This window comes from Osmerus eperlanus, chromosome 8 (assembly GCF_963692335.1).
Source record: "Osmerus eperlanus chromosome 8, fOsmEpe2.1, whole genome shotgun sequence".
Classification (NCBI taxonomy): Eukaryota; Metazoa; Chordata; class Actinopteri; order Osmeriformes; family Osmeridae; genus Osmerus; species Osmerus eperlanus.
Genome location: NC_085025.1, coordinates 13,574,988 through 13,602,748, shown reverse-complemented (window position 1 = coordinate 13,602,748; position 27,761 = coordinate 13,574,988). Strand labels below are relative to the sequence as shown.

General features: G+C 46.2%; 1 protein-coding gene across 1 annotated transcript in view; it reads right to left on the bottom strand.

The window, feature by feature from the left end:
* Positions 1–27,761, bottom strand: part of fam184ab (family with sequence similarity 184 member Ab) — a 51,856-nt gene that overhangs the window by 17,046 nt on the left and 7,049 nt on the right. The window contains 14 exon segments of the mRNA XM_062467609.1: positions 187–371; positions 4,331–4,458; positions 5,237–5,390; positions 6,514–6,726; positions 7,400–7,550; positions 7,787–7,908; positions 8,213–8,374; positions 8,508–8,630; positions 12,330–12,515; positions 14,533–14,714; positions 15,078–15,213; positions 19,319–19,570; positions 19,662–19,745; positions 19,968–20,486. Coding sequence (XP_062323593.1) covers positions 187–371; positions 4,331–4,458; positions 5,237–5,390; positions 6,514–6,726; positions 7,400–7,550; positions 7,787–7,908; positions 8,213–8,374; positions 8,508–8,630; positions 12,330–12,515; positions 14,533–14,714; positions 15,078–15,213; positions 19,319–19,570; positions 19,662–19,745; positions 19,968–20,486 — 2,597 coding nt within the window.

Genomic DNA, 27,761 nt, shown 5'->3' with positions numbered 1-27,761 from the left:
CTCCGACCCCTTGGCGTGCCGAGCGGCGCTAGCCGTGACCCACCAAACACAAACACGCACAGACACACACCAAACACAAATGCACAAACACACACACAAACACACACAGAAACCAAACACAAACGCACAAGCATTCACAGACACACACAGACACCCACACACAGACAGACACACACACACACAAACCTGATCTGCTGGTTGGCTTCGCTTCGGATCTTCAGCACCTCCTTGCCCTTCAGCTCCAGCTCCTTGGTCAGGGTGCTGATGTTCTCATTCAGGGTGTGGATCTCGTGGTCCAGCTCGGCGATGTGCTGCTTCCTCCAGACCACCTCCTCCTGCAGGCCTGAGATACGGCCCAGCAGCTCCCGCTCCTGACACACACACACACACACACGCAAACACACCCCATGCACACGGGTGAGTGCACAAACGAGCGCAAACGAAGGAAAGAAAAACTGTCAGCATCTCTTTCTCTCTCGTTACTTGTAGTGTGTGCGTGCGTGCGTGCGTGCGTGTGGGTGTGTGTTGTTGTGTGGCCCTCCGTGTTGTCCCCGAGGGCCACTCTAATGCCTTCTGACACCTTCACAGCCAAGCCACGGAGTATGCTGCACTGTGTGAGTACACTTCCTCTCTTAGAGGGGAGCTAGAGGAGGCGAGTCGAAGAGGGGGAGGAAAGACCCCCCCCCTCCAACCCCCCCCTCCCCTCCAAACCCCCCTCCCCTCCAAACCCCCCCCCCTTCCAACCCCCCCCTCCTCGTTTCCTCCCCCCGTCCTAGAGAAGGCCCTCAGCGGATGTCCTAGCCACACACAGGTGACGCAGAGCCAACCGCTCTGCTGTAATCACCTCCCCAATCTACGCACATTAACACCCCGACTGGCGTGAGTGCAATTTCATGCAGTCAGATTAGGATAATGACAATGTTATAGCCATTATAGCGTGGAACACTGCAGGCTGCTCTTTCAACTCATCTCAACCCCCGTACCCACCTACCCCCCCACCACCCGCTTCTCTCAATCTCTACAAATATCTCTCCCTCTCTCCCTCTCTCTCTCTCTCTCTCTCTCTCTCTCTCTCTCTCTCTCTCTCTCTCAGTATGGGAAACTAGCCTGAAGAGATGAAGACATATCTTTCAATCAAAAGGATTGTTTTGAAGGACCTTACAGATTCAACCCTGTTCAACAGCATCTAGGTGCTATTTCCATAGCTCACAGGGAGCAGGATGGTTCATCTTCCAACAGGACAATGATCCTAAGCACACAGCCAAGATGACAAAGGAGTGGCTTTGGGACAACTCTGTGAATGTCCTTGAGTGACCCAGCCAGAACCCAGACTTGAACCCGATTGAACATCTCTGGAGAGATCTGAAAACGGCAGTGCACCGACGCTCCCCATCCAACCTGATGGAGCTTGAGAGGTACTGCATAGAAGAATGGGAGAAACTGCCCCAAAATAGGTGTGCAGCGCTTGTAGTATCATACTCAAAAAGACTTGAGGCTGTAATTGTTACCAAAAGTGCTTCAACAAAGTATTGAGCAAAGGATGTGAATACTTATGTACATGTTATATTTTCGTTCTTAATTTTTGCAAATCCATTACAAATATCGAACAACCTTTTTCACTTTGTCAATATGGGGTGTTGTGTGTAGAATTCTGAGGTAAACAATTAATTGAATCCATTTTGGATTAAGGCTGTAAGATGAAAAAATGTGGAAAAAGTGAAGCGGTGAATACTTTCTGGATGCACTATATGTTAGGACAGAGCATCGTTCACGTCAGCCGACTAACAGGCTCTGCTGAGAAACAGCTAATGCAGAGGAGGAGTCATCTCCAGAAGCTTCTACATTAGGCAGAGGCTTTCATCTGACATTAAAAGTGCATCACGTAAGTGCGGTCGACAATGACAAAGTGCTCAGTTCTGACATTACTGCCAAGGAACAATCTGTGTTAGAAGACAGTGTGCAGCAACAACAACATCATCATATTCAATTCTCAATTGCAAAAATGTTCACCGGTTCAGTTGGTTATCTTGCTGTTGTAAATCCTAGCCCGCTCTACTCTAGTCCAATCTATTCTAATCATATCTATGCTCATCCGCTGTACACTAGGCTAGGGTACGCTAGTCCACTATTTTCCTTTTCTCTACGCTAGTCCTCAGTACTCTAGCCCATTTGACTCTGGGTCCGTTCCACACTAGGGCGCTCTACACTAACTGTCCCCTCTCCTGAAAGCAGGGCTGGCAAGGATGCTGGAACAACACCACTAGTTGAAACCAACGCGGGGACTTTGATGAAGGCGCTAAAAGGCACATGTTGTTTTCATTTGGGGAAGATCACAGCAGTAGCATAGCTGGGCAGAGAAACACAGGCTGGACCACAAGAGACGACTGCAAACAGCAAGGCCGTTCTGAGAGACCACGAGACGGTGATTACCATATCAGTGTAATTAAGGATGAAGGTGTGCACGCAGCTACACGAAGATTCATTTCCCACGCACCCGCTTACTCACAAAACATGGCCTTGCAGGTGTGTTTAACAAGGTTTCTTTCAGGATGGGGCGGTCTGACTTGAAATGACTGGAACATGCTGCGTTCCGTTCCATGTGTGTGTAAGAGGCAGACCAAATGAGAACAGGCTAAAGGCAAGGTTGATGTGTTGGCGTGTGTGTGAGTCTGTGTGTGTGTGTGTATGTGTGTGTCCTAGATGTGTCAGTTCTATAGGGAGCCTATCTATGGCTCACCACATTTGAAAGGATTTTTTCCCAACCCACCAATTACATATTGCGTAATACGATGTCCACAAAAGGTTGAACATCATCTCTGAAGTCTAGGAACACGTGTATCAAACACACACAAACCTTAATTTCCCTGCCTGCCTGCCAACACACACACACACACCTATTTTCAGCTTGTTTGAGGCATGAGTGGGAGGTTAACCGGATGAGGCATCATAATCTCGGTGTTGTTTTCGAGGGACAGTCAGCGGATCTCTACTCAGCAGGGAGAGTTCTGCTTTTGCCCTCTGACCTCTCCGTTGCCTTGGTAACACACAGGACGAGCGTGCGGGTGGGTCCCTGGGAACAGACGCGTGGCTTAGCCCCAACATCTGGATGGCGATGCGTGCGGACAGGGGCATTAGGGGTAATTAGCCAGATATCCGAGCAGGCAGACCGTGAGAGGGGTGGGGGGGGGGACTGGGCTGACTCAACAGCAGGTATTATGGTTTGATACGAGCCACCGCGACACGTAACACAGCAGCTGGGGCTGTGGTTGGAGTAGCGGCTAGTGATTAGCCTTTGACACATTTTAGCCAGGCAGCCTCAGTGGTTCAAATTCCACACATATAATACCTGCTTAGCCTGACATGCCTATATGGAAAACAACAACAACATGGTCGCCGCCGTCCTTTTTACCTCGAGGTGACCTCTGACTTCTCTGGTTCTGTCAGAGATCTAGATCTAGCTGAATAGCAGCAAAGTGAATGCAGGCGGCTTAAGAGTTTATTTGACTGTATATACTGTCACAAAGACAGAGACGGAGAGGGAGAGAGCGAGACAGAGAGAGGGAGTGAGAGAGAGAGAGAGAGAGAGAGAGAGAGAGAGAGAGAGAGAGAGAGAGAGAGAGAGAGAGAGAGAAAGAGAGCGAAACAGGGAGAGTGAGAGAGACAGAGATGGGAACGTAGAGAAGGGAACGTGAGAGATGGAGAAAGAGAGAGGTAGAGAGAAGTAGAGAGAGAGAGGAGACGGAGAAAGAGAGAAAAAGAGAGGGAGGGAGACGAGAGTATAACAGATATTGTTGGCCCAGGCCAGTGGCATTGCTTTTAAGCTCCAACGTACAGTAGTAAGAGTGGGTCAGACCACACCAAGGCCACCGTACGCTGCGACAAGCCAAATGGCACTTTCTCATTTGCAACAGCTTGTTTGTGTGAGTCAAAGCTGTCATCAACACTCTCGGGAGACCCCTCTAAAAACTGGCATGCCAGCTCTTAACACATCTCACAAACCAATCCACCCACACACAGGCACGCACAGACAGCATACAGAGACTTTTGCTAAGGCACAAGCACACACACCAGCTTTAGAGGAGTGAGAGGACTGTTGCCAAGGGAGACATATCTCCACTCCACTCTAGCCTTTAGTGTTGAACATTTCAGTCCACAGAGGGCACACACTGAGACTAGTCTGGTCTGTTAAAGAGAGTGGATCTCTCCATCCTACACGACTAGTCTGCTCTGCTCGTGTACTAGCTAGTTGTGGCCAGGTTGTGGCCTGGTTGTGGCCTGGTTGTGGCCAGGTTGTGGCCAGGTTGTGGCCTGGTTGTGCCTTGGTTCTGACCTGTACTCGGCTCTGCTCCAGGGCGTTCTCCAGCTCCAGCTTAGCAGCCGCCGTCTCCTGCTGGTGGGTCTGACGCAGGTGCTCGATGGCCGACGCGTGGAGGTGGTTCAACTCTGACCTCAGGGAGGCTGAAGAAGGGGGCATGGGTGAGAGAGGGGAGGAAAAGGGGGGTAAAAACAGGCAGAATGATGCATGTTTGAGAGATAAAGGCCTAAAATAAAAAAAAGAGAGTGAGTGGTTTTGAAGCCTCCGAGTGCTTCTGTATTAACCAGGGTCTACAGAGGCCGTCCAGGTTAATTACACCAGATTTATCACCCAGCAGATCTACTGTGCCTGAGAGGGACACGACTGCAGCTCAGTACACTTGGGTTACAGTAGCAGCCCAGCTACCTAAGGGAGGTGTGGGTAAACACGGCAGGTTGGATCACTGTGAGTACTGTTACTGCCTTCTGGGACAGGAAGTCCCAACTGCATGGCTCTTTACAGAGTGTGTTGTAATTATTAATCTTATTAACAGGTATAGTTTTGTCTTTATTTATTGTTATTTTTTTGCAGTTTGTATTTCACATTCTTGTCTTTGTGTGTATTCTCAACCTACAGAGTTTCAGTTTTAATTTCATGAAAGACTGACGGCAGCCTTCTGGATGAGCTCAGCTGATGAAGCGCTCATCTACAATATGTTCCGGAAACTGCAAAATTAGCATGTCTAATTTGGCTCTAATTCAGTTACATGAGGCCTAATTTATTTGAAAATAACGCCGGACGACAATAGAAATGTGTTGTTGAATCCAGTTGTTGGAACAGTCATCCATAATAGCAATTGCAGCGGTGGTGCCAGTCCCACGTGAGAGACTAGCCCCAGGGTAGCAGTGTGAGGACAGTCCTCTGGTGGGCCTCGCGTCTCACCCAGCATGGCTTTGCCCTCGTCCTCCAGCTCAAAGCGCAGAGTCTGCAGCTCCTGCTCCGACTGCTGCTTCAGGGTCTCGATGCTCTGTCTGTGGGCCTCTCTCAGAGACTGGAGCTCCATGTGGTGGTGCTGCCTCAGACGCTCCTCCAGCTCCTACACACACACACACAAACACATACACACGGGTTTGTTTTTCTATCGTAGTGGGGCTCGACCATTCACACCCATTCGAAATTGTGTTATCTCTAACCACCAACCCTGAAAAGAGCATTTGAAGTTATGGGGCCCAGTAAAAGGGCCCAACAAGGTCAAGTGTTTTACTTGAATATCCTTGGGAGGACATTTGTTCCCCACGAAGGTAGTTGAACAAGAGCAGACACACAGTCTCGGAAAAACCAAGACAGACAAACAGACAAGCGACAGAAGTTTGTGTGTGATTGTTTTATATCAGGGATGAACTAATCTGGGGCTGATAATTGCAGATTGTCTTTGGGTAGGCAATGTCAATCCCATGGGTGACACTTCACTGATTAGGTGACATGACAGCTGGCTAACAGTTCTGTTTGACTATATTTAAATGACAGCACCATATCCCCGAATGAGTTTATTAGGTATTTCACTTTGGGAGTGACGACACTGATCTGCAGCAGCAGCCACAGAAAGGGATGTTACATAGGAAAGACAATGAAGACATGAGATATTAGAGTTTTGTATTGTGAAGAGGGCAGTATAGTAGGTGAACGATGTTGCTAGGTAGATAACATTAGCTAACCCCGGAGGTTAAGCCCTTTTTTGCATATTTGTTAGATTCTTGTTAGCTAACCTGATAGATTTTCAAAGGATACCCAAGTTCTTCCAATTAAATGAGGTTCTCTTAAATGCTGCAAAGTTAGTTGCTGCTTGCTTCTGCCAATGTCACAGTGCAATATTGGTGCTAGCTCTAGGTGATCAGTCACTAATGAAACCAATGATGACTCTCCTCACTAGAGAGAAATGCAGCAAAAACATGATATATACTAGTCCAGAGCAGTATTTCTGGCGTGTCATTTCTTCTAACGGGTGACTTCTGGTGTTTTTAGGGGTGTAATCGACTTCCTAAAGCAGCCTAGCAATGACTTGATTAGACAGGGCTAGTCTGCCCAGCCCCGGTGCCATGACGCATAGAAATTCACAGGCTAGCCACAAACATCGTTGCAAAACACGATGCTGAAATAACGACGATTTAAAAATAAATAAATAATAAAAAACAGTGTTTTCAGCGTGTGATTGCGAACACCTTGAGGTTGTGCTGGCGGGCGTGCTCCAGGTCCTGCATGGCGCAGCAGTGCGCCTCCTGCAGCCGCTGCTCCCGCCGCTGGTGCTCCGTCTGCAGCTCGTCCAGCTGCTGCCTCAGGTGCTCCCGCTCCTGGCTGAACTGCTGCTGCAGCTGCTGCAGGGAGCTCTGCGACTGGGACAGCTGCATCTCCAGGCTCTGCTTCAGCCGGGAGATCTGGGAGGGGGGTTTGGAGGATGGGGGGTGGAGGAGGGGGGGGGGGGGGGGGTACAGGTTAGAGGTTTTCTTCATAGTTTCAGAAGGTTGTGGAGGGAGGGGCCGCGCTTCCGGTATACACTCACAGGGACTTGTGGTCCAGTCCAGAGAGTATATTGGAAGCAACAACTGGATCGATACAAAAGGTATTACGGTGTCCCTCTATGCTTGACTTCCTTCCTGCTGTGCTTCCACGTGTCGTCAAGACTTCATCCATTCTTATATTTTTGTGACAAGTAGGTAGTGCAGTGTGCTTAATTCAAACCCCTAACCATAATCCTCTTCCAGCCATTTGCAGTTGAAGTGGGGAGATTTCTTCCCATGATACCGCGTCTCTCTCTATGCGCTCCAAAAGACTCTCCTATCTCCTACCTTCCTGACATTCCTCCCCCGCCCGGATATATCTGAGAGGAGACAAGTGGACGCCGATTGCTGCTGACCTCCAGCCAATGCAAGCTCTGACGGGGAAATTGCTCTTCCATTTGCAATTCATGATTCGTTTCCTTACCCCGAGAATGAATCTCAAATATTTATCATCATATTCAATATTTGGATTATGAAATTATTATCTCCTTATAGGCTAGTGTGAAAATGGCGTGTGTGGGTGTGTGGGTCCGGTGTGTGTGTGTATCACCTGCTCCAGTAAGTCCTCCACTTTCCTCTGCCAGCCTTCCCGAGCGGTGCTCATCTCCTGATCCTTTGTTTGTGCCAGCTGTGCCAGGGCGACCTGCCTGTTCTCCTCATGAACCTCTCTTAACTCCTCACGCAACTTCTTACACTCTTGCCTGTCATCACACACACACACACACACACACACATTAGACTCCTTTATGCAGACACACACACTGGGACATTCCACAAAACACGAACACAAAGTGTGGGTATGTGGTTGCCAATGTGAGTGAATGCTGGGGTTCTGAAGAGGTTGGAGGGATAAAAGGAAGAGAGAGCAGAGATCTTGGTCTCGAACGAATGTACACAAGTGTGTGCCGTGCACACACAAACACACACACACACACACCTCAATGTCTCTGTCCACTTCAGCTCCAGCTCCAAGGCCATTTTGTCCATCTTAAGCTTCTCCTCCTCTTTGGTGGAGAGGAGTTTGGCCTCATGCTGCCTCTTCTGTGTCTCCATCTCACCCTGAGAGAGAGAGAGAGCGAGAGCAAGAATAGAGTGAGAGAGACATCGTGACAATGTGTGAGGTTACACAGGTTAAGGATCTTGGCTTCAAAGACGGCACGTGTCTCTAGTGAATGAACCGGTACGCATGCACATGCACACACACACACACACATACCTGCCGAGTAAGAAACAGTCAGTTCAGCAGTGAGAGAAGATAATTAATGAGATCCATTAGACAGAGTGAAAGAGACAGAGAGAGAGAGAGAGTAGCGGGTAGGGATGTGTGTGTCACCACATGTGTGTGTGTGTCTGTGTGTCCTACCTGCAGGGCCGTCAGCAGGTTGCTGGTCTCTCGAAGCCTGGCTCTGGTGGCATCCAGCTCCTCCAGCAGCTTGTCCTGCGCCTCCTTCAGGGAGGAGATGTGGCCCTCAGCAGAGCCCATGCCCTCCTCCCCCGCCTTCACCTCCTCCTGGAGCCGACACACCTGTCACACACACACACATTAGCAGTTGATTAGTAAATGTGCTAAATGCTCTGGGATAATGAGGTAACGTTTCGTACGGGTGTCATGTGCACCAATCAAGCGGAGGAGCACAACTAATGGCTAGGTCGCTCACCTCCTGATTGGCTTGGTTGAGTTTGTAGGTAAGCTCCTCCCTCAGGTCATTCAGCTGCTGTCGGAGGAGGGTCTTCTGCTCCTCCAATGAGAGGCGCTCCCTCTCAAACTTCTGCTCCATCTCCTGTGGACCAATCAGGAGACAGTTATGGTGAAACAATGGCAATTTAGACCGCAGGTCGGGAGAGGTGAGGTTTTGGGGTCTGTGTAAAGTTCATGGTGAAGAGACACAGGGGTTAGGATTCGGGTTATGGCTAGGAGTAGGGTTTGCGGTCAGGGTTAGGTTTGGAGCTGGTGTTCCAGTTTAGTTGGGATGCATGGCCGTGTGCGCGAGAGAAAAGCTGACGTGGGCTTTTCCCCCCACTTTGATCCATTTACAAAAACCTTAACAGTCATGCCAAATGTAGAAAATGTTGATGTCTGGAAACTGCCCAAACCAAAAGCGTGTCCCCTTGGGTAAACGGTAGAAGACTGCATTTGGAACTTTTACATTCCTTCAAAACTAACCCTGTTGCTTTCTAAGGGCTAAAAATGAAAAGAATATATACCATAGAATATGCAAAGGCCACAAGGCTTAAAAGCGCTATCTCAGAGGCAGCAATATACAGTCTGAGCAGCGGACTTGTCAGCTAAGTAAGTGCCAGTAAATTATTCATGGCTTCGCCTTCCTCACAGAGGCCTGCTCTGCTGTGTGCTGGCTGTGTGCTGGCTGTGTGGCTGGGAAGGCAGCGCCACTTACAGAGCTCATTGCTATGTGTCTCTGCGCACATATGCAAATATCTCCCTCATCCATGTTTTATAATGGCAACAGTAGTAGTGGAGGATCTGCAATTCAACTCACATATTCCGCCCGTGTTTCCGACCAAGTTACGGGTTTGGAGAGACGTGGGAGTGTGTGTTTATGTGTACAGTGTGTGTGTGTGTGTCCTTGCGTCTCACTTACTTCAAAGCATGGTCTAAAGAAAGTCAAAAGTTCCCCTCCCCTCAATTGACACGCTCTTGGAAATGTCCATGAAACACTGTCCTCCAGCTCTCAACTAACATCAGAACCATGGAGATTATACTGCATCACTATCGAAAAAAAATCATGTCAATGTTCTACTAAAAAGATGAAACCATCACATTTGTATTATATGAGAGGAAACATAAACACTGGTTCCTGAATTGTCATATCTTGTTTTATACTTATTTTGTTTAAAAAAAAAGAGCTAGTGAGCTACCGTTAGCTTGCTAGTTAAATTTGTGAGTGTTGTTGATAAAGGCAAAAAGTTCAATTTCTTGTGTGGAGATTCCTGCCGGACACATGAAATCTGAAGTCCTGCCTTGCGAGAGAACATTGCTGTCCAAACCTTGCGATACTCAGCCTAGCGACACTTAACACACCCACACACACAAACAAACCCCCTGGCCAAAGCAGGTAAAAAAAGGCTGGAACCAAACTGCCTCCTGTCACAAAGGCTCAGCCCATCAAAAGACAGCTCACTTCCGAGCCTGCACTTCTGTTGACACGAGTCACCGGCGACGCGCCTGGGGTAGCGCTCAGCGATGCCATCTTTGAAGTGCCCGACGGCTCTGAGCCACCCTCAGCCATGGCCCCACAAGCCCTCGTTGCCAACTCAACAGAAGTAGTCATTGTGTGTGTGTGTGTGCGAGGAGGCTTTTCTTGTGCCTGTAGGTATGTGAGCGCTGGCATATCTAACTCTATGGCTCAGCGTACACCTCCCACGAGGTCTGCCAGTTGGTGCTTGAGAAGGTAAACAGGCCAGTCCACCCCTGGCCCTCAGACACCTGTGGAGGGGCCATCTGCTTCATGGTGCCACATGCAGACTTGGCCTCTGAAACAGTCTTGTGGAGCTCCAGGCCATGCTGGCTGCCTGGCGGGAATTCCGCGAACCGCGCTCGAGAAGTGTCCGGAAGCGGTGGAGCAGAGCTGCACCACAACGCAACCGTCCTGTTAAGAGAGAAGCTTTACGATGCCTCATCTCCTCTGTAGGCCACGTTTAATGATGCTTGTGGTTAGTGTGACTGATGATTTCCTGTCACCACCCCCAGAAGAGGGGACTGGTTTGTTCACAGTCTGGCTGTGAGATACCCTCAGTGTTCTCTACCTGAGGTGAGCCGATTGGCTGGACATCATTCACTTCCTGGTCTGGTGACCTAGATGTTGCTCCTGGGCCACACCTCCTATTGTGCCGATGAGTGAGTGATCAATGAGTCACACAGAGTCCAGGGGACCGGATGACAGGACATTCGTCTTCGCTCCGCCCCTGTCTTCCCTCTGCTCCTCCCGTTCTGTGAGAGATGAGCCAGGAGTGGAGGAAGAGCCTGAGGGGGGGCGGTGGCCTAAAATAGGATGTCAGAGGCAGCCACCTCTCCAAGCTGCTCTTTATGACTCCGTGACTCATCGCTCTCTCTCGCTACCTCCGACGTCCATCCCTCGCCTTCATTACCTCCCCTCCATCCCTCCCCCCCCGCATCATTCTTCTACCTCCCTCCTCCATCCCTCGCCTTCAATGATCCCCCTCCTTTCCCTACCTCCGCCTTTCACCAGCTCCCCCGCCTCCCTCGATTCTCCTTCTCTTCCCTTCGCATTTTTTTTGCCATCTCCACCGCTCTCCTTTCACCTCTACCTCTTCTACCTACCCTCCACCCCTCCGCCTAACTACCTTTTCCCCCCCACCTGTTCTCGGCCTCTGACACTTCATTATTTATAATCTGTCCATCTTCAGTCTCTCTCAGTCTCTCTCTCTCTCTCTCTCTCTCTCTCTCTCTCTCTCTCTCTCTCTCTCGTTTTCCTCAGAGGACAATTTGTCTGTCTAAGTGGTGTGGGGGGTGAGGGTTCGGGGGTGACTCCCAGACAGCTCAGGAACAAAACCCCCGCCCTCACCTCGTCTCTCTCTCTTTCTTTATCTCTCTCTCTCCTCTTCACTATCTTCCTCTTCAAACACACACACAGGTTGCCTCCCCCCCCCTATGAGTCATCTACCAGAGCCCACAGCCCACATCACGGCCTGATTGTCACACTTCGGCTGATTGTTCCACCAATCCCAGCCTCCGGTCCCGGCTAAGCTGTGGGGCCTTTCCTTCTCCCCAGAAGCCTTGACTGAAGCGGCTGTGCTGGAGGAGAATCAGGAGTATGGGGGAGGCAGCTTTTGTCGGCTTGTCGAGCGAGGGAGGAGAGGAGAGACGGAGCGAGACGAGGCGAGATGACAGAATGCATTCTGGCGGTGTTCGATCACGCATCGTCTCAGCGAGCGTTAATACCGTATGTCATCGGTCTGGATATCAAAACAGACAGTCCTCGGTCTGACACGGAGGCAGATGACTCCGGGCTCCGTTCATTAAGGACGGTTTGAAAGGGAGGTTTGCACAGAGAAATGCTCGTGCCCTGGGGAGGGGGCGGAGGGGGGGTTGGGGTCCCTAGAGGACATGTCCACAGCCTGACATACTTTATATGGGACCATTAAGTCAGGCTAAGGATGTAAGCATGTGTTGGGGTTGAGGAGTGACTGTGTGTGTGTGTGCATTTTGTCAAGGAGATGAGTTTCCTCTGTAGTGTTCGATGAGGCGTGGGAGACAAAGCCCAACAGAAACCCCACCTGCAGCGCTAGAGCAGAACATTCCGGGTAAAGGAACCCCCACAGAGGACAGGACACCGGAACTAAGCACTCCACACAGTTTTAATGTTAAAACGAAAACTATTCTATTTAATAATTGAACTCTCGCAATAATGCTCTAGGTAAAACGGTTTGTGTGTGTGTGTGCCGGTGTGTTTGAGAGCGTGCGAGCCAAGTTGTGCGTGTGTGTGTGTGTGTGTACTCACAGCCAGTAGCCTGCTTTTGTCTTTCTCTGCAGCAGTGTGGGTGTTCTCCAGGGTCAGCCTGTGTTTCTTGGACAGTTCCTCCAGCGCTCGGGTCTGACTCTCCTTGAAGTGGGCGGCGTCCTCCTCATACTTGGAGCGCAAGTTCATCATCTCCTTCTCGTATATCTGCTTCTCCTCCCGCAGAGTCTGGAGGGAACGCACACACAGGGAACTGGTACCCAGACACTTACACACACACAAACCCAGGAACTTTAGTACCCACTACCCAGTATCACACACTTATACACACACACACAAACAGTGTTGTGCATGAACGAGTTCAAAAGAACGCGTTCCTTGAACACGTTCATTTTTATGAGAACGATGAACTGAACGCAACTTAATGACAAATAATGAATTTGAACGGTGAACACGTTCATATTATTTGAGGTCTAGCTAAGACTTTACGGAATGTTTTCCTTCTCCTGAGGATAGACGCTGTCTAAATCGAATGCTAAAATTTTCGCTATGTAGCCTAACCTAAACCAACTAACTCGACTTTGCACTATGTTACCCATGATTCATCGCACACACGTTACCAAACAAGCAACGCGTTCCAAGACAACAGCTCTCGGTCTCATAAAAATGGCAAGTGAAAGCAGACGCGCAGACTCAGCGACTACATCTGATGCACCTTATTATTTTTTGAGGGATTTTTACACACAGTAAAAACACACACCTTAAAACTATGAAATGAACTATGAATGAGTTCAAAATTTAAATGGGGAACTATGAACGTGACCATGAACGTTCCTACCCTGACCTATGGTCACGAACTGTGGGTAGTTACCGAAAGAACGAGATCGCGAATACAAGCGGCCGAAATGAGCTTTCTCCGCAGGGTGTCCGGGCTCTCCCTTAGAGATAGGGTGAGAAGCTCGGTCATCCGGGAGGGGCTCAGAGTAGAACCGCTGCTCCTCCGCGTCGAGAGGAGCCAGCTGAGGTGGCTCGGGCATCTGATAAGGATGCCTCCTGGACGCCTCCCTGGTGAGGTGTTCTGGGCACGTCCCACTGGGAAGAGGCCCCGGGGAAGACCCAGGACACGCTGGAGGCGGGACTATGTCTCTCGGCTGGCCTGGGAACCGGTCCCCCACGAAGAGCTGGTGGAAGTGGCCGGGGAGAGGGAAGTCTGGGCCTCCCTGCTTAGGTTGCTGCTCCCACGACCCGACCCCCGGACAAGCGGCAGATAACGAACGAACGAACTATGAACGTGAACTATTCATGTTTACTTGTATGAACTGAACTTTGAACAAGTTCATGGGAGGTAGGAACGTGCACAACACTGCACACAAACTTGGAATTTAAGTGCCCACACACTTACACACACACAAACTTGGAACTTCAGTACCCCCCCCCCTCCCCCCCACACACACACAGAAGCAGGAACTGTAATACCCACACAATTACACACACGTCTTCATCATAGGAACTGTAAATGAATGAATCCAAACACAACTTCCAAAAAAACAAGAGTAACAGCTGCTTTTCAGAGGGTTGACTTGCAACAGGCTTGTCACACTCCAGCAGACACACACACGCTTTTTTATGCGGTTCTATTTGTAGACAGGAGGGAAGACGGCGACAGCCAGAACATGGTTTCAATCTCCTCTGACGCACTGATGCTCACACTCAACCAGCCGAGACACAGACGTCTGCATGATCAGACAGGCAGGGAGGCTAAACGCTCCCAGCACAGCGGATCAGCGCACAGCGCAACAGTCCACAGTTGTCATGGCAACTTGTAACTCAAGGCCAGGGTTTGAAAAAAGACGAGGTTTTTGCAGAAGGAGGCAAAAGGGGAATCGAAGACTAAATGAGAGAGAGAAAGTGAGAGTGAGAGAATGAGAGAGAATGAGAGAGGGAAAGAGATGACTTTAGCTACTCGAGCATGTCACTTTCATGTAAATGCAGAGGGAACAGACTTTCCATGACATTTACCAAGAGCAACAGTCAGCCCACAGTGTGCTGCTCTTAAATTAATATTGTGACATTTGCTGAAGGATGAATTCCAGTTTCACATAACGGTCTGCTGAGCCGAGATAGAAACCACAACTGGATAGACCAGGGGACGTTAGGAGGAACAGGAAAAAAAAAGGACTGCCTCGAATCCAGGCCATCACCTCAGCACCTGCTAGCTCTCTCTTCAACCCCAGGCAGAGCTCACCTTCTCCAGGGAGAGGGTCTGCTGCCTCTGCCTCTCATCCAGGACCTGGTTCTTGGTCTGCAGGGCTCCTCTCTCCTCCTCCAGACGCAGCACTTTGTCTTTCAGGCGGCTCCTCTCCGACTCCAGGTCTCGGATAGCCGCTTCCTGGGTCATCTGAGTCGCCTGCAGGCTACCGATGTGGCCTGGACACACACACACACACACACAAACACACACACCACACACGTTGCATCAGTAGGAGCAACACGTGTGTGACGTACACTGTCGGCTTTATAAAGGTTTTTAAGTTGTATATGTTATTTATTTGTACTGTTTATACAGATCACATAGGATTAGGATTTATTCATTTAGGAATTAACATTTTAAACCACAACAGGGGATTTAGGTTAGACAGATTGGAAACTGCTACGAGGATCAGGACCAAGTATTCAAGTGTACATTTTGCACGAGTTGCAAATGGAGAATGAGGGGATGAATATATAAGGGGGACAAATATAGCCGGGAGAAGGTTGGAGGAGACAGGAGAGGAGGAAGGAAGTCTTTACTGGCTTTGAGGAGGATCTCCGTGGCCTGCTGCTGTACTCGGTCTCTGGCCGCCTCCAGCTCGCACTCAGACTCCTTCTGACGAATCTCCACTATCTCTGAATCCTGGGTCACCTCATCCAGCTGTTTGGTGAGATCCTGGAGGTAGGCCCGCACACGCAGAGAGAATAGGAGAGAGAGGGAGATTGAAAGACAGAAAGAAAGAAAGAGAGACAGACAGACAGTCATTAGCCAGAAAAAACTATCTTTCATTTGATTAGCATCTGAAACTGGAATCTGTAGTCTAATCTTTCTTACTTATGAAGAGATGCCCATTTAGTAAGTAAGTAAGTAAGTAAGACTTTATTTATATAGCACATTTCATACAAGAATTGCAGCTCAAGGTGCTTTACATAAAATCAATAAAAACAATAATACAAGTGATAAACAATTCAAACAAAAATAAAAATCCCAATAAGATCTCTGTTCAAGAGAGAAACCAACTTTAAACATGCATCTTAAAAGTAACAATAATATAATTAATAAAAGTAGGAAAACCCTTTTGAGATAAAATTACTTAAATGCTTCGGTAAAAAGGTAGGTTTTAAGCTGTCTTTTAAAAATGTCTAGAGTGTTTGCTTCCCTAATATTTATGGGTAATTTGTTCCATAGTTTTGGGACGTAATTGACAAAGGCCGAATCACCAATCTTCTTATGACTGCTTCTGGTGACCTCTAATAGGCCTGCATTTGATGATCGCAGTGTTCTAGCTGGTGTGTAGTTTATAAAGGAGTTAGCAATGTAGCTAGGTCCTTGTCCGTGTAGAGCTTTGTATGTGAGGAAAAGGACCTTAAAGTCAATTCTGAAGGTAACAGGGAGCCAGTGTAAAGTAGCTAGGATAGGACTAATGTGTTCTCTCCTTTTAGTTTTGGTTAATAATCTAGCTACAGAATTTTGAATGAGCCGTAGTCTTTCAGTGGTTTTCTTGGGAATACCAGTGAAAAGTGCGTTACAGTAGTCCAGCCGGCTGGATATAAAAGCATGAATTAACTTCTCTGCATCATTTTGGTTTATGAATGGTCGTACCTTTGCTATATTCCTCAGGTGAAAGAAAGCTGTTTTGGTCACTTTATTAATGTGAGAGTTGAAATTCAAATCTGAGTCCAGGATTACACCGAGACTCGTCACCTCTGGTTTAAGACAGGGGGTTAAACCTCCAAGATTCTTAATAAGCATCTCTCTTTTGGATTTGGGGCCACATAGTAGGACTTCGGTTTTGTCTTCATTTAATTTAAGAAAGTTAGCGTTCATCCATTTGTTTATTGCTAACAGGCAGTTGGTAATGGAATTGATGGCCGTTGCATCGTTGGGTTCAGTGGATATATATATAGTTGTGTGTCATCCGCATAGCTATGGAAATCTATGTTATGTTCTCTGATTATGTCGCCGAGTGGTAACATATAAAGAGAAAAAAGTAATGGACCTAAGCAGCTTCCTTGAGCAACCCCGTAGCAGTTCTCATGTTTCTTGGACCTATGGTCACCTAAACTAACATAAAACTTCCTTCCTGTGATATATGATTTCATCCAGTTCAATACACTATCCGTGAACCCAATAAGCTTTTCCAGTCTATTGATTAGGATGTCGTGATCAATTGTATCAAATGCTGCACTGAGATCTAACAGGATAAGGATAGAGACTTTATTTGCATCAGAGTTTAGTCTGAGGTCGCTAATTATTTTGGTGAGAGCAGTTTCAGTACTGTGATATTTCCTGAAACCTGACTGCGAGACTTCCAGGATGTTATTTTCTTCAAGAAAAGAATTTAATTGGACTAAAACTATCTTTTCCAGTACTTTACTAATAAATGGAAGGTTTGATATTGGTCTGTAATTTGCAAGTAGACTGTTATCCAATTTGGGTTTCTTTAATAGGGGCTTTACAACAGCTGTTTTGAAGGCATCTGGGAAAACGCCAGTTCTAAGGGATGTGTTTATAATCTCTAGCACCGGACCTGAGACACTATCAAACACTCGCTTAAAGAATGTTGTGGGTATAGGATCAATATCTGAGGTTGTGGAGTTAGATTCGCTGACAATTTTGGAAAGTTTACTAAGTGTGATACAGGTAAATGTGCTCATGGTTATGTTGCAGAATCTACTGATGTCAGTTTCGACCCCACTATTAATAATACTAGCTCTGATCAAAGTTATTTTGTTCTTGAAGAACAAAGCAAGCTCTTCACATTTAACTACTGAGGATGGAGGTGGAGCAGGGACAGTGTTTAGCAGCTGGTCAATGGTGGAGAAAAGAACTCTGGAATTTCTGGCATTTTCTGTAATAATGTTGGAGAAATATTCTCTCCTTGCTAGACGGATGGTTTTGTTATAGGTGGTTAGTGTATCTTTGTAGATATTGTAGTGGATAGTGATCTTTGTTTTCCTCCATTTTCTCTCTGCTGCACGGCATTTTCTTTTTGTTTCACTAACATTTTTATTTCTCAGCCATGGGGAGGTTCTGCTTGTGCATTTCTTTTTGGTTTTCAGTGGTGCAACAGAGTCTAACACAGATAATAGTGCATCATTGAGGTTCTCTACCATTTCATTCAGAGAGCAATCATGGTTAGTCGGCTCATATAGAGCAAATTGTTCAGAAAATGTCATCATAGCTGTATCGTCTAAATATCTTCTATGGACTAAGAATTCTTTTTTGGTTTTTGTTAGGATAATTTCCACATTAAAAAGTATATAATGATGGTCTGAGAGGGGTAGATCAGTTATTGAAATATTATTGATATTTAGTCCAGTTGTTATCACTAGATCTAGTGTGTTTCCGTGTCGGTGTGTTGGGTCTGTTATGTGTTGAGTTAGATTGAAACTGTCAAGGAGATTTAAGAGCTCAATAGTTCTTGGGTCTGCTTTTTTATTTACTTGGATATTTAAGTCTCCGTTTAAAACTACTTTGTCATATCTAGTGACACATAGTGATAATAGTTCAGAGAATTCTTGTATGAATATTGGCGAGTGCTTGGGTGGCCGATATATAATAACAAAAAGTATTGATTCGGTTTTGAGCTCTATAGCAAGATATTCATATGATGTGAATTCACCTAGCTCAGTGATTTTGAACAACAGTTTAGAGGAGAAAATAGCTGCGACTCCTCCACCTTTTTTTGATGTCCTAGAAACTTGGTGAAAGCTGTAATCGGGCGGACACGCTTCTATCAAAGTTGCTGTTGCCGTGTCATTGTTTAGCCAGATTTCTGTTAGACAGATGCAGTCTAAGTTGTTTTCTTTGACCAGATCATTAACTAGAAATGTTTTGTTATTTAGTGATCTAACATTTAGAAGGGCCAGTTTCATCTATGGGGTATTAACAGATAAAACAGGGGTAGATATGATATATATATATATATATTTTGATCTAAATATATATATATATCATATCTACCCCTGTTTTATCTGTATAATTATATATATATATTTAGCTAGACATGTCCCTTGGGAAAAGAGTGCAAATCTGATGTAAATATTTACACTGGTAATGCTGATCTAAACCGAATATACTTTATTAAAAGATACACAATGTTTTAATATTTGCTAAGGTTCCAGGCATTAGACTATACAATATGGGAATAACTGATAACATATAAATCCTCAGGACCCACTGTCCCTACAAAACAATGCCTATTCACATAATGACAAGTGCCCCAAACCGTGTAGAATATAGCAAGTTGTCACAACTACTCAAGAGTGGTAACCATTCTTAAAAATCAGTTACAACATGTCAAAGTTGCAATAGTGCTACGTTTTAGACAGTCAATAGTCTAGTCAATATTCAAACTGATTTTAACAGAAATTGGAATTCAGTCATCTAATCTGATCTAAATCCACAGTGATAGTTGCTTAAATCCAGCAGTCATCGACATCAAGGGTGATAAAACCTGTCACAGTTCCTCCATTAGTCTGAACATTCATGTGGCCTGAAGAACAAGTTATTCTGAACGCCTTCAGAATACTGAATATTATAAACTACGTGTTCCTAAAACAATGAATTATGCATTATAGGGTTGACAAGCCTTCAAAGTCAATGCGGCTAACTCTCACCTAGTTCCCCTGCTCTTTCATGTCCTTGTTTCAAAAGCAAAGAGAATGGACGGGGTGATGAGGGAGGGAAAAAAGATGGTGGGGGAAGAAGAGATGCGTTTTAGGAAAGGAATTCAAGTCCCTCTGAGCTACAGGAAGTGCTCGGTCTCTGCCCGTACCTTGACGTTGTTCTCGGCTGCGGCGAGGGAGGCCTGCAGCTTCTGAGCCTTCTCCCTGTTGTCCCTCGACTCCTCCTGCACTCGCTGCAGCTCGGCCCTCAGCTTGCTCAGGGTCTTTTGCAGCGACGCCTCCTGCGTCTGGAACTCCCGCCGCAACTCGGCCTCGGTCTTCTTCCACGCCAGCAGGTTGTCGGAGGTCAGCTGCTGGGTTCTCTTCATGGCCTCCAGCTCGCGCTCGTAGAACGCCTGAGCCTGCACGGGGTTTTAACATCGGGGTGGTTTAACATTTGAAGGACTTACAATGGAATTGGAAAGCCCTGGTTGTGTGGAGGTGTGGCCCCACCTTGCTGAGCTTGGCCTCGTACTCCTCCACCAGACGCTTCTTATCCTGCTTCAGCTCCTCCACCCGCTCCGTCAGAGACTCCACCTGCAACAAAGGATACCTTACCAGCCACATCCTTGCGCAGCGGCTTTGGTTTATCTAGTTAGTCATTGGACTACTTCTACCTTGTACCAGCTAGATTGTCTAGTTAGTAATGCTAACATTTCCAGCTAACAATTCTAGATCAGTTATGCTAACAGTTCCAGCTAGCGAGTTTTGTTAGTTATGCTAAAAGTTGCAGCAAGCGAGTCTTGTTAGTTGTGGTACCTCGGCCTTGTGCAGCTGGCCCAGTTTCTCCTGGTCTTTGCTGTAGTTGGCGTTCTGACTCTGGTGTGACCGCAGGATGTCCTGCACTTCCTGGCGATGGGCCGACTTCAGTTCCTCCAGCGCCGTCTTCTTCTCCTGCTCGAATTGGGTCTGCGCCTGGCCGAACGTCCTCAGCTTCTCCTCGAAAGACCTCCTCATCTCCTCCACCTCCCGGGACATGGTGACCACGCGCTGCGTGTGCTGGGCCTCTGTGCACAGCTGCATGTCCTCCACACGCTGCCGGTAGCTCTCAAACTCAGCCAGCGCCTGGCGCTTCATGCGATCGTGCTGCTCCATGGACTCCTCTAGGGACTGGATGCGGCGCTTCAGGTCAATCTCGTCGCTGATCTTACCCTTGTACTGGAGGATCTTCTCGCGGGTCTCCGTCAGAATCTGCTGCACCTCCTCCTCGTGGGCCTCCTTCAGCGTGGCGATGGCAGCCTCGTGCTCGTCGTTCTTGGTGTTGAGAGCGTAGATCACCTAGGAGACGGGGAGGATGGGAGATACTGGTCAGCTGGGAGACAAAGAAGATAGATGATGCTAGTCAGCTATTAGACAGGTATGATAGGAGATACTGGTCAGCTAGGAGACAAGGAGGGTAGGAGATGCTGGTCAGCTAGGAGATAGAGAGGGTAGGAGATACTGGTCAGCTAGGAGACAGGGAGGGTCAGGAGCTGGTCAGCTAGGAGACAAGGAGGTTGGAGATGCTAGTCAGCTAGGAGATACGGAGGGTAGGAGATACTGGTCAGCTAGGAGACAGGGAGGGTAGGAGATACTGGTCAGCTAGGAGACAGGGAGGGTAGGAGATACTGGTCAGCTAGGAGACAGGGAGGGTAGGAGATACTGGTCAGCTAGGAGACAGGGAGGGTCAGGAGCTGGTCAGCTAGGAGACATGGAGAAAAGTCTAGCTGAAATCACAAACTCCACTCAAGGTCCTGACACCAGAGCGGATTCAAATCCAAAATGCAGAAGCTATTCAACACAGCAGTGTGTAGGAAACTAAATGATTAAGGCAGGGGTACGGGCTGTTTTGTGAGTTTCACTCAGTCAAAAGGCTACTTAATTTTTCCTCCATTTTTCTTCCATTCATGAAACATGACAGGATAATCTTGCTCTTTCTGTTCAGGTCTTGGGCTCTGGCCTGTCTTCCTGACCGGACACTGGTTTCTCTGCACAAATCCACTCAATGATTCATAATACCAACACTCGAATAGCTTAAAAAATGTAAAGCTCTTTTACTTTGCTGGTGAGGAAGTGAGGGGGGAAAATAATGGCTTCCATATTTTATGAGCCTGGGTGCGAGAGGCATGAGAATCTCAAAGGTGCGCCGCCACAGTTTTCAACCCTATAGAGAAATGGTTTGCTTCCACACAACATGGTGGATGACTCAACTCCCACATTTCAAACTAATTTGCTGTATTTTGAGTTTTCATCAAGGTTCCATAAAAAAATCACCAAACTACTGTTTAAATGTCACCAGCATCTGTCTAATATTAGTCTGGCTGATATTGTATCACGGTGCTACCTGCATTAATAATGGAAAACCTGCACAACTCAGAATCTATTTTGTGTTGTTTTTGAATGTCAATCAAATAAAAAGCAAAACACCCGTCAACTGTCTTTTCATGAAGACCACTATGGCTATTTGAGTAATTTAAACACTGTCCCTCACAACAGCGGTGCTAAAGGACCGAGTTACTCTAAACGTAGACTACTCTGAGCATGTTAGTGGATCTGTAAATGCGTCTTCCCCATGGGCAACATTGCAGCCTGCAATACCGCATGAGCACCAAGATTTCCAGAAAATGTATTTCTCTGTCAAAGCGCCTGTCAGGCCAACACTGCAACACATCATCATCCCCTTCCCCCACCCCTCGCTATGCACATCCCTGCCCATAATAATCATATCTCTCCAGGAGGTAAAGTGATAAAGTGCCGGTTGAGAGGATTGTAATGAAATGAGAAGGATTCTACAGGAAAGAGAGGGATTCTTCCGGAATAAAAGGATTCTACTGGAACGATAAGACTCTACTGGAATAAAAGGATTCTTCTGGAATCAAATTATTCTACTGGATTAAAGGGATTCAGCAACACTTTCCATTGATGCTATGTAGGAGATGTTCATTAACTATCAGCCATACCTAACAACATTGCAGTTGCGAACTGCTATGTAGCTAGCCTACACGTCATTACAGTTTAGCGGTACAAGTTATTGCACAAGTAAAACTAGGTATACAGGGTAGTTAAGGCTGGGCTATCCAGGGGTAAGTGGATGTAAACATTCATCTTGTTTTGGTGACACAATCTTCTGTCCCTTTATAATAATATTGGATAGTGTACATTATCCACTTACCCCTTACACCTCCAAACATTTACTTATAGCATTTCCTACATTGTTTATACTATATGTATAGTCATGGTAGTTGATGTTAATGCAAGCTTAATTTAAAATGCCACCAGGGATTCTACTGGAAGGAAAATACTCTAATGGAGCGAGGGAACATCAGAGTTCAGAATTCATCTCCATTGTGTACCAGATAAGAGAGAGCTCAGTTCTATTTGGTGCTACACTTGTCAAGCCACGTGCTGGGAGAAAAGGAGAAAGATAGAGAGCAGAACGAGAAATGGAGGGTGACAGAATATAAGCTCTGTCCCATGGCTGTGTGGATGATAGCACTGGCCTGAAAGACAAAAGGCTAAGACAGAGGAGAGTGCTGCTCTGGTGTCATTATCCTATAATGCATTCTCCCCCTCATTTAACCAGACTGATCTGTGACTCTCCCACACTTCCCTCACTCGTCTCTCTGGTCATACAGCAAATGAAGAAATGACATATAACCTAAAGTATTCTAACACGTGTAATGGGCCCAATGCAATGGCGAACTGGCTGCCTGTGGAGTACTTGTACTTATCATCTTCCAGACAGTGTTTAACCAGTGTGAGTGTCTGTGTGTGTAAGTGTGTGTGTGTGAGAGTGTAAAAAATGCAGACCAATAGATAAATGTCAGGATGCTCTCTGGGATGCCCTTACGAACCCTATTGACTGTAGCTGATCAATACTGCAGCACTACACCACACAGTTCAAGCTCAACATCGAACCGTATACCTGCAGGTACCAAGCCAAGGAATTTACCAACAGATTATGAAGAGATATTCAAAGGAAACTCGAGGCAAACACTAAATAGGCCTAGTTGCAGTATGCTAAATAAAACCTATACACAATGATATCAAATGTCAAACATAGCTACGTAGTTCAAGTAGAGTAAAACTTTTGTATACATTTTTTTACAACACTGGTTTTTGTCAGAATATGACATTGGGCCCAGACAACTGATGTACTTTTCATTAGAAATATCTATGACAACAATTCAAATTGAACTGATCTGGGCCATTCAGAAATGTTGTTGATCAAAGTTATCAGCTCAGAAGGTCTGTGTGCAAACATATCCAACAACATTAGACCAACAGTAGTCTACATAACTACAACATTAACTTGTACCTGATTGAGGTAGTATCCTATTACCCCTTCATTGACCAGGCACTATCAAAACTACCTTCTCCTTTAATTACCTTCCCGAAAGCCTTTAAACTAGTATTGAATTAGGGTGAGACTAAGTATAATTTCTTTAATTGATCGCTCACTATCGATCACTATCGATAAGGCATCTAGATTGATGAAAAGCTGTAAAACATGAGAGCTAGTAAAAGATCACAGCTTTCTTTTGAAAGCCTGTCCTGTTATGTACTTCATCATCATACGTTATGGTAGATTTTAGATAGATGTACCATGTAACTAAATACAAATAGCCTTCCTATAGTGAAAACAGTAGGTAGGATACATATTAATTGCTATGCAATGGTATTAAGTGTTAGCGGTTACTACACAAGTGTAATAGCACAGCATGGGGGAGGTGTATGGGTTAAGTGGATGGTGTAAAGGGGCGGTTGGTTCCTTTCAATCTCAAGCTAAAATAGGTTCAACTTGCCTACCCTGTGATTCCCAGATCCTCAGGTTAACTTAATGCCAGTCCTAGATCATAGTCAAAAGCATCTGCCACTACATTAAAGCTTCTGAAAGCACTAGTAGCTATATCATAGAGCAAGGAATGGGTTTGGTACATTTTATTGGATTTTGTACCAAAACGTAGTCTGGTGTCCTTGAAGCAGTTCTGAAGCTGTTCTCGGATGAAGGTGGACACTGCAGATAGCCTATCGCTTCCGAAATGCAGGCCTTCCGTAGTTTGTAACAGTTTGTACGTACTGGAGCCCCACCACCGCTCCCTGAGGAGCAAGGCCGCTGATCTGCTCCGCTACTGAATATGCATGGCCTGTGGAAATGGATTTAATGAAGTAGAGAGATAGTGCTAATTAGTGTAATTATAATGAGCGGTATCTACTAAACTGCAAGGTGCACCGTCATCCAGGAGGCAATTAAGCCAGAGGAGGGGGAAGGATATGTTAACTCGGCTTGGTTATAATAAAGGGCGCACGCACACAGCTTGACTGGCTGCAGTGGATGAAAGCCAAGTGGAGCCGTGACGCAGAGAAACCTCCTTGCTGTAGCCTGGGTTCCGACGGTCAACGAGTTTCTATTAAAAGCCTGAGTGAGCGGGAAGAGGCAGGCACACATCTGGTGAGTTCCTGGGCTGTTGAGGTTAAACTTGCCAGGCTGACCTGGTTGCCAAACAGACATGGTTCCTTCGAACTCGTTAGAAGCGGACAATGAGTTCTGGTGACAAGCTCATTCCTGTGTGTAGGTCAACAGGTCAGGTAGTCGGCAGTAAGCAGACTTCCTGTCAATCAGCAGAGGGAGGCAGTTTGAAACAATGCTTGGGAGATAAGTAGACTTTGCTGAAAAAGTTGAAGATGGGTGGTTTAGCTTTAGGTTAGATTTTTTAAGGCAAATGTAGAGGAAATATGTTTTGATCCCCACTTTGCTAGATAAGAAGGCTTTGGTTTAGCTGTTGTTGTGACGGATTGGAGTCACAGTCTGAGTCAAGACTATTCTTGTTTGTGACATCATCAGTGTCGTCTGAATTACGGATATTCTTCACAGTTTTATGAAACAGATTCATCATTTTCATATTCCAGCAGCAACATGCTCTAAAATTAAATATTTAAAACTGGACTACATTTTCGGAAAGGTGCTGTGAAGTGTGAATGAAACATTTCCTAACACAGTCCAAACACACCCGCTTGTAGAGATCAAGACTGACCTAGAGAGAGATATTAAAGAGCTTTCCTTTCCATATTCTAGTTTCTCAAACCTTTCCACTGAAACGGAGAATCAAAATATCTGCAGTTTTCTTGCCACTTTAGGATGGGAATCGTGACTGCTGTGTCTCAAGGAGTGTGAAGATGGCCACTCTGTGAGCACGCCCGTTATCTACAGCAGATGTCTGTCTCTACATTCTCCGTCGCCCGTGGAGAATCGATTTAAAGGGAACGAGACAAAAGATGCGTATTCACAGGAGAGCTTTAACTTCAGCTCAATAGTACTTGCCTGCCTGTCTGAGTTCCTTGCCAGTTTGTGTGTGTGTGTGTGTGTGTGTGTGTGTGTGTGTGTGTGTGTGTGTAAACCCCAACACACTTCTGGGAAGGTAGGCCTCTGGTGTAGTCACAAAAAGGCATGCTCAGGATGCAGTCCAAGTTCATTAAAAAAACAACTCCGGAAGCAGTGTGGAAAATCAATAGGACACATTGGTCTGAGAAGAAATGAGAAAAGAATGATTCAGATCATTCAGATTCCTGAATGAACATTTTTCAACCTTCAAACGTTTTGTTTATTATGAACCATGAAGCATTGTTTTTGGCAAGAGTGTGCTAGACACTATATCAGCCAAATTCACACTAGGGATGTTTACTAGCTTCCTCAATCCATTATCATTTAACCCTTGTGTTATCTTCAGGTCATTCTGACCCATCAGTCATTGTGACCCAACGTCGTATTGCGGCAACTTTAACGCATACAAAAACAAAGTGAAGTATTTTCTTTTAACCGTTGGGCTGTCTCAGACCCCCCACATTGCGAAGGTTAAAATAAAATTATTTGTATTTGTTTTTGTATTGGGTAAAATTGGGTATACACAACGATGGTTCGTTATGAACCTTTGGGTCATGTGACCCGAAGGCAGCACAAGGGTTAAATGATCAAGGCGTTCTTTTCTTAAAACTGTTGCGCGTCATAGAAAACACAAAAGCTATACTGAAGGATATTCAGTTTAAATGGATGGTAAATGGACTGCATTTCTATAGCGTTTTTCTACCTTAGCGGCACTCAAAGCGCTTCACATTTTTTGCCTTTCATTCACACTCACATACCGAGGGCGGCAGAGCTGCCGTGCAAGGCGCTACCTTCCCATCAGGAGCAACTTTGGGTTCAGTGTTTTGCTCAAGGATACTTTGCCTGTGAGGAGTCAGGAAACAAACCGCCAACCTTGCTATTAAAGGGGTCATAGAATGTAAAACCGAGTTGACCTTGTCATAGTTGAATAACGACAGTTCGGTGGGTAAAATGGACATACAGAGAACCTCAAGTCACATTGACACCTCTTTCCTATGCAAATCTCACCATTTGAAACTGCCGCTGTAAAACCGACAGTTTCCAAAAAAACACAGATGACCGTTGACGTCAACTCGGTGGCTCCACCTTATTTGGCTCTGGTCTGTACCTTTGTCATGCCCCAAAATTTACATACAGACCAGCCCACTGGTTGGCCATGTTTGTTCAGCAGCTTCGCTCGTTGAAAAAACCTACCAACCAGCGCGCAGATCATCTAAATATTCATGAGCATACCATAAAAGTGAGAAAACCTCTTGTTTCATTCTAGGGCTATTTCACAGGGTTGCATTAGGGCGCATAGAACAGCACCCGGGCCATTTTCGGCCCAACTAATGTTACATAACTTATTCGGAGACCTTAAGGAACAGTGTGAAATACCCTATAAAATCATTCTATGACACCTTGAACAGACGACCCTCTCTACCCCCTGAGCCACAGCCGCCACGATGCTAATGCTTCAAAAAAGCTTTTAAAAAGTCCATAGAAAAGTTAACAGTTTCCTTACGTGTCCGTTTAGCTCTTGGTGTACAACAAAGCTATTTCTGCAAAGTATTCCAATCCAATCCAGTGCTCTGCAGTGCAGGGGCCTAGATGGTTAGAAAAAGTTCAGAGTGGTTTCGGCCTGAGTTGGCAATGAAAATGGCAACTGAAGTGTTGGCCTTCCAAGTTAAATTCTGCAAAGCTCTATGAATTGAAGTCATTGGACTAAAGGTGGAACGGCGAAACGCCTGCTTTACTGATGTACATTTATCCAACAGTGACTTGATGATCTTCCAAGAAGGGAAATAAGTCAATTACTTTTACATAAACACAGCATGGACAAAATCTCTACAACATCACACAATTTGCCTGTAGGCCAAGTTTAAAACTGTTCAATTCAGGCCCTCTGGGTTTTCATTAAAAAGTCTTCCAAGAATATAGTGAAGGTAAGTGATCCCAGTCCATTCTGTATTCCATGAAGTGATTCCTTCTCTCTTTGAAGCTCCAAGCTTGGGTAGAGATAAGCTAGGGTACTCTTTGTGGGGAAAGCCATCAAATGAACAACAGAATAATGTCCCTCCAATTTTCAGTTGATTGATTAGATTAGGTTCATTTAAGTAACATTGGTGACATTTTTTTACCCCTAAAACCCAGGGGACGGAGCCTGGCAAAGACATTTATATCTTTGTACCTACCCAAGCCACAAACTGTGA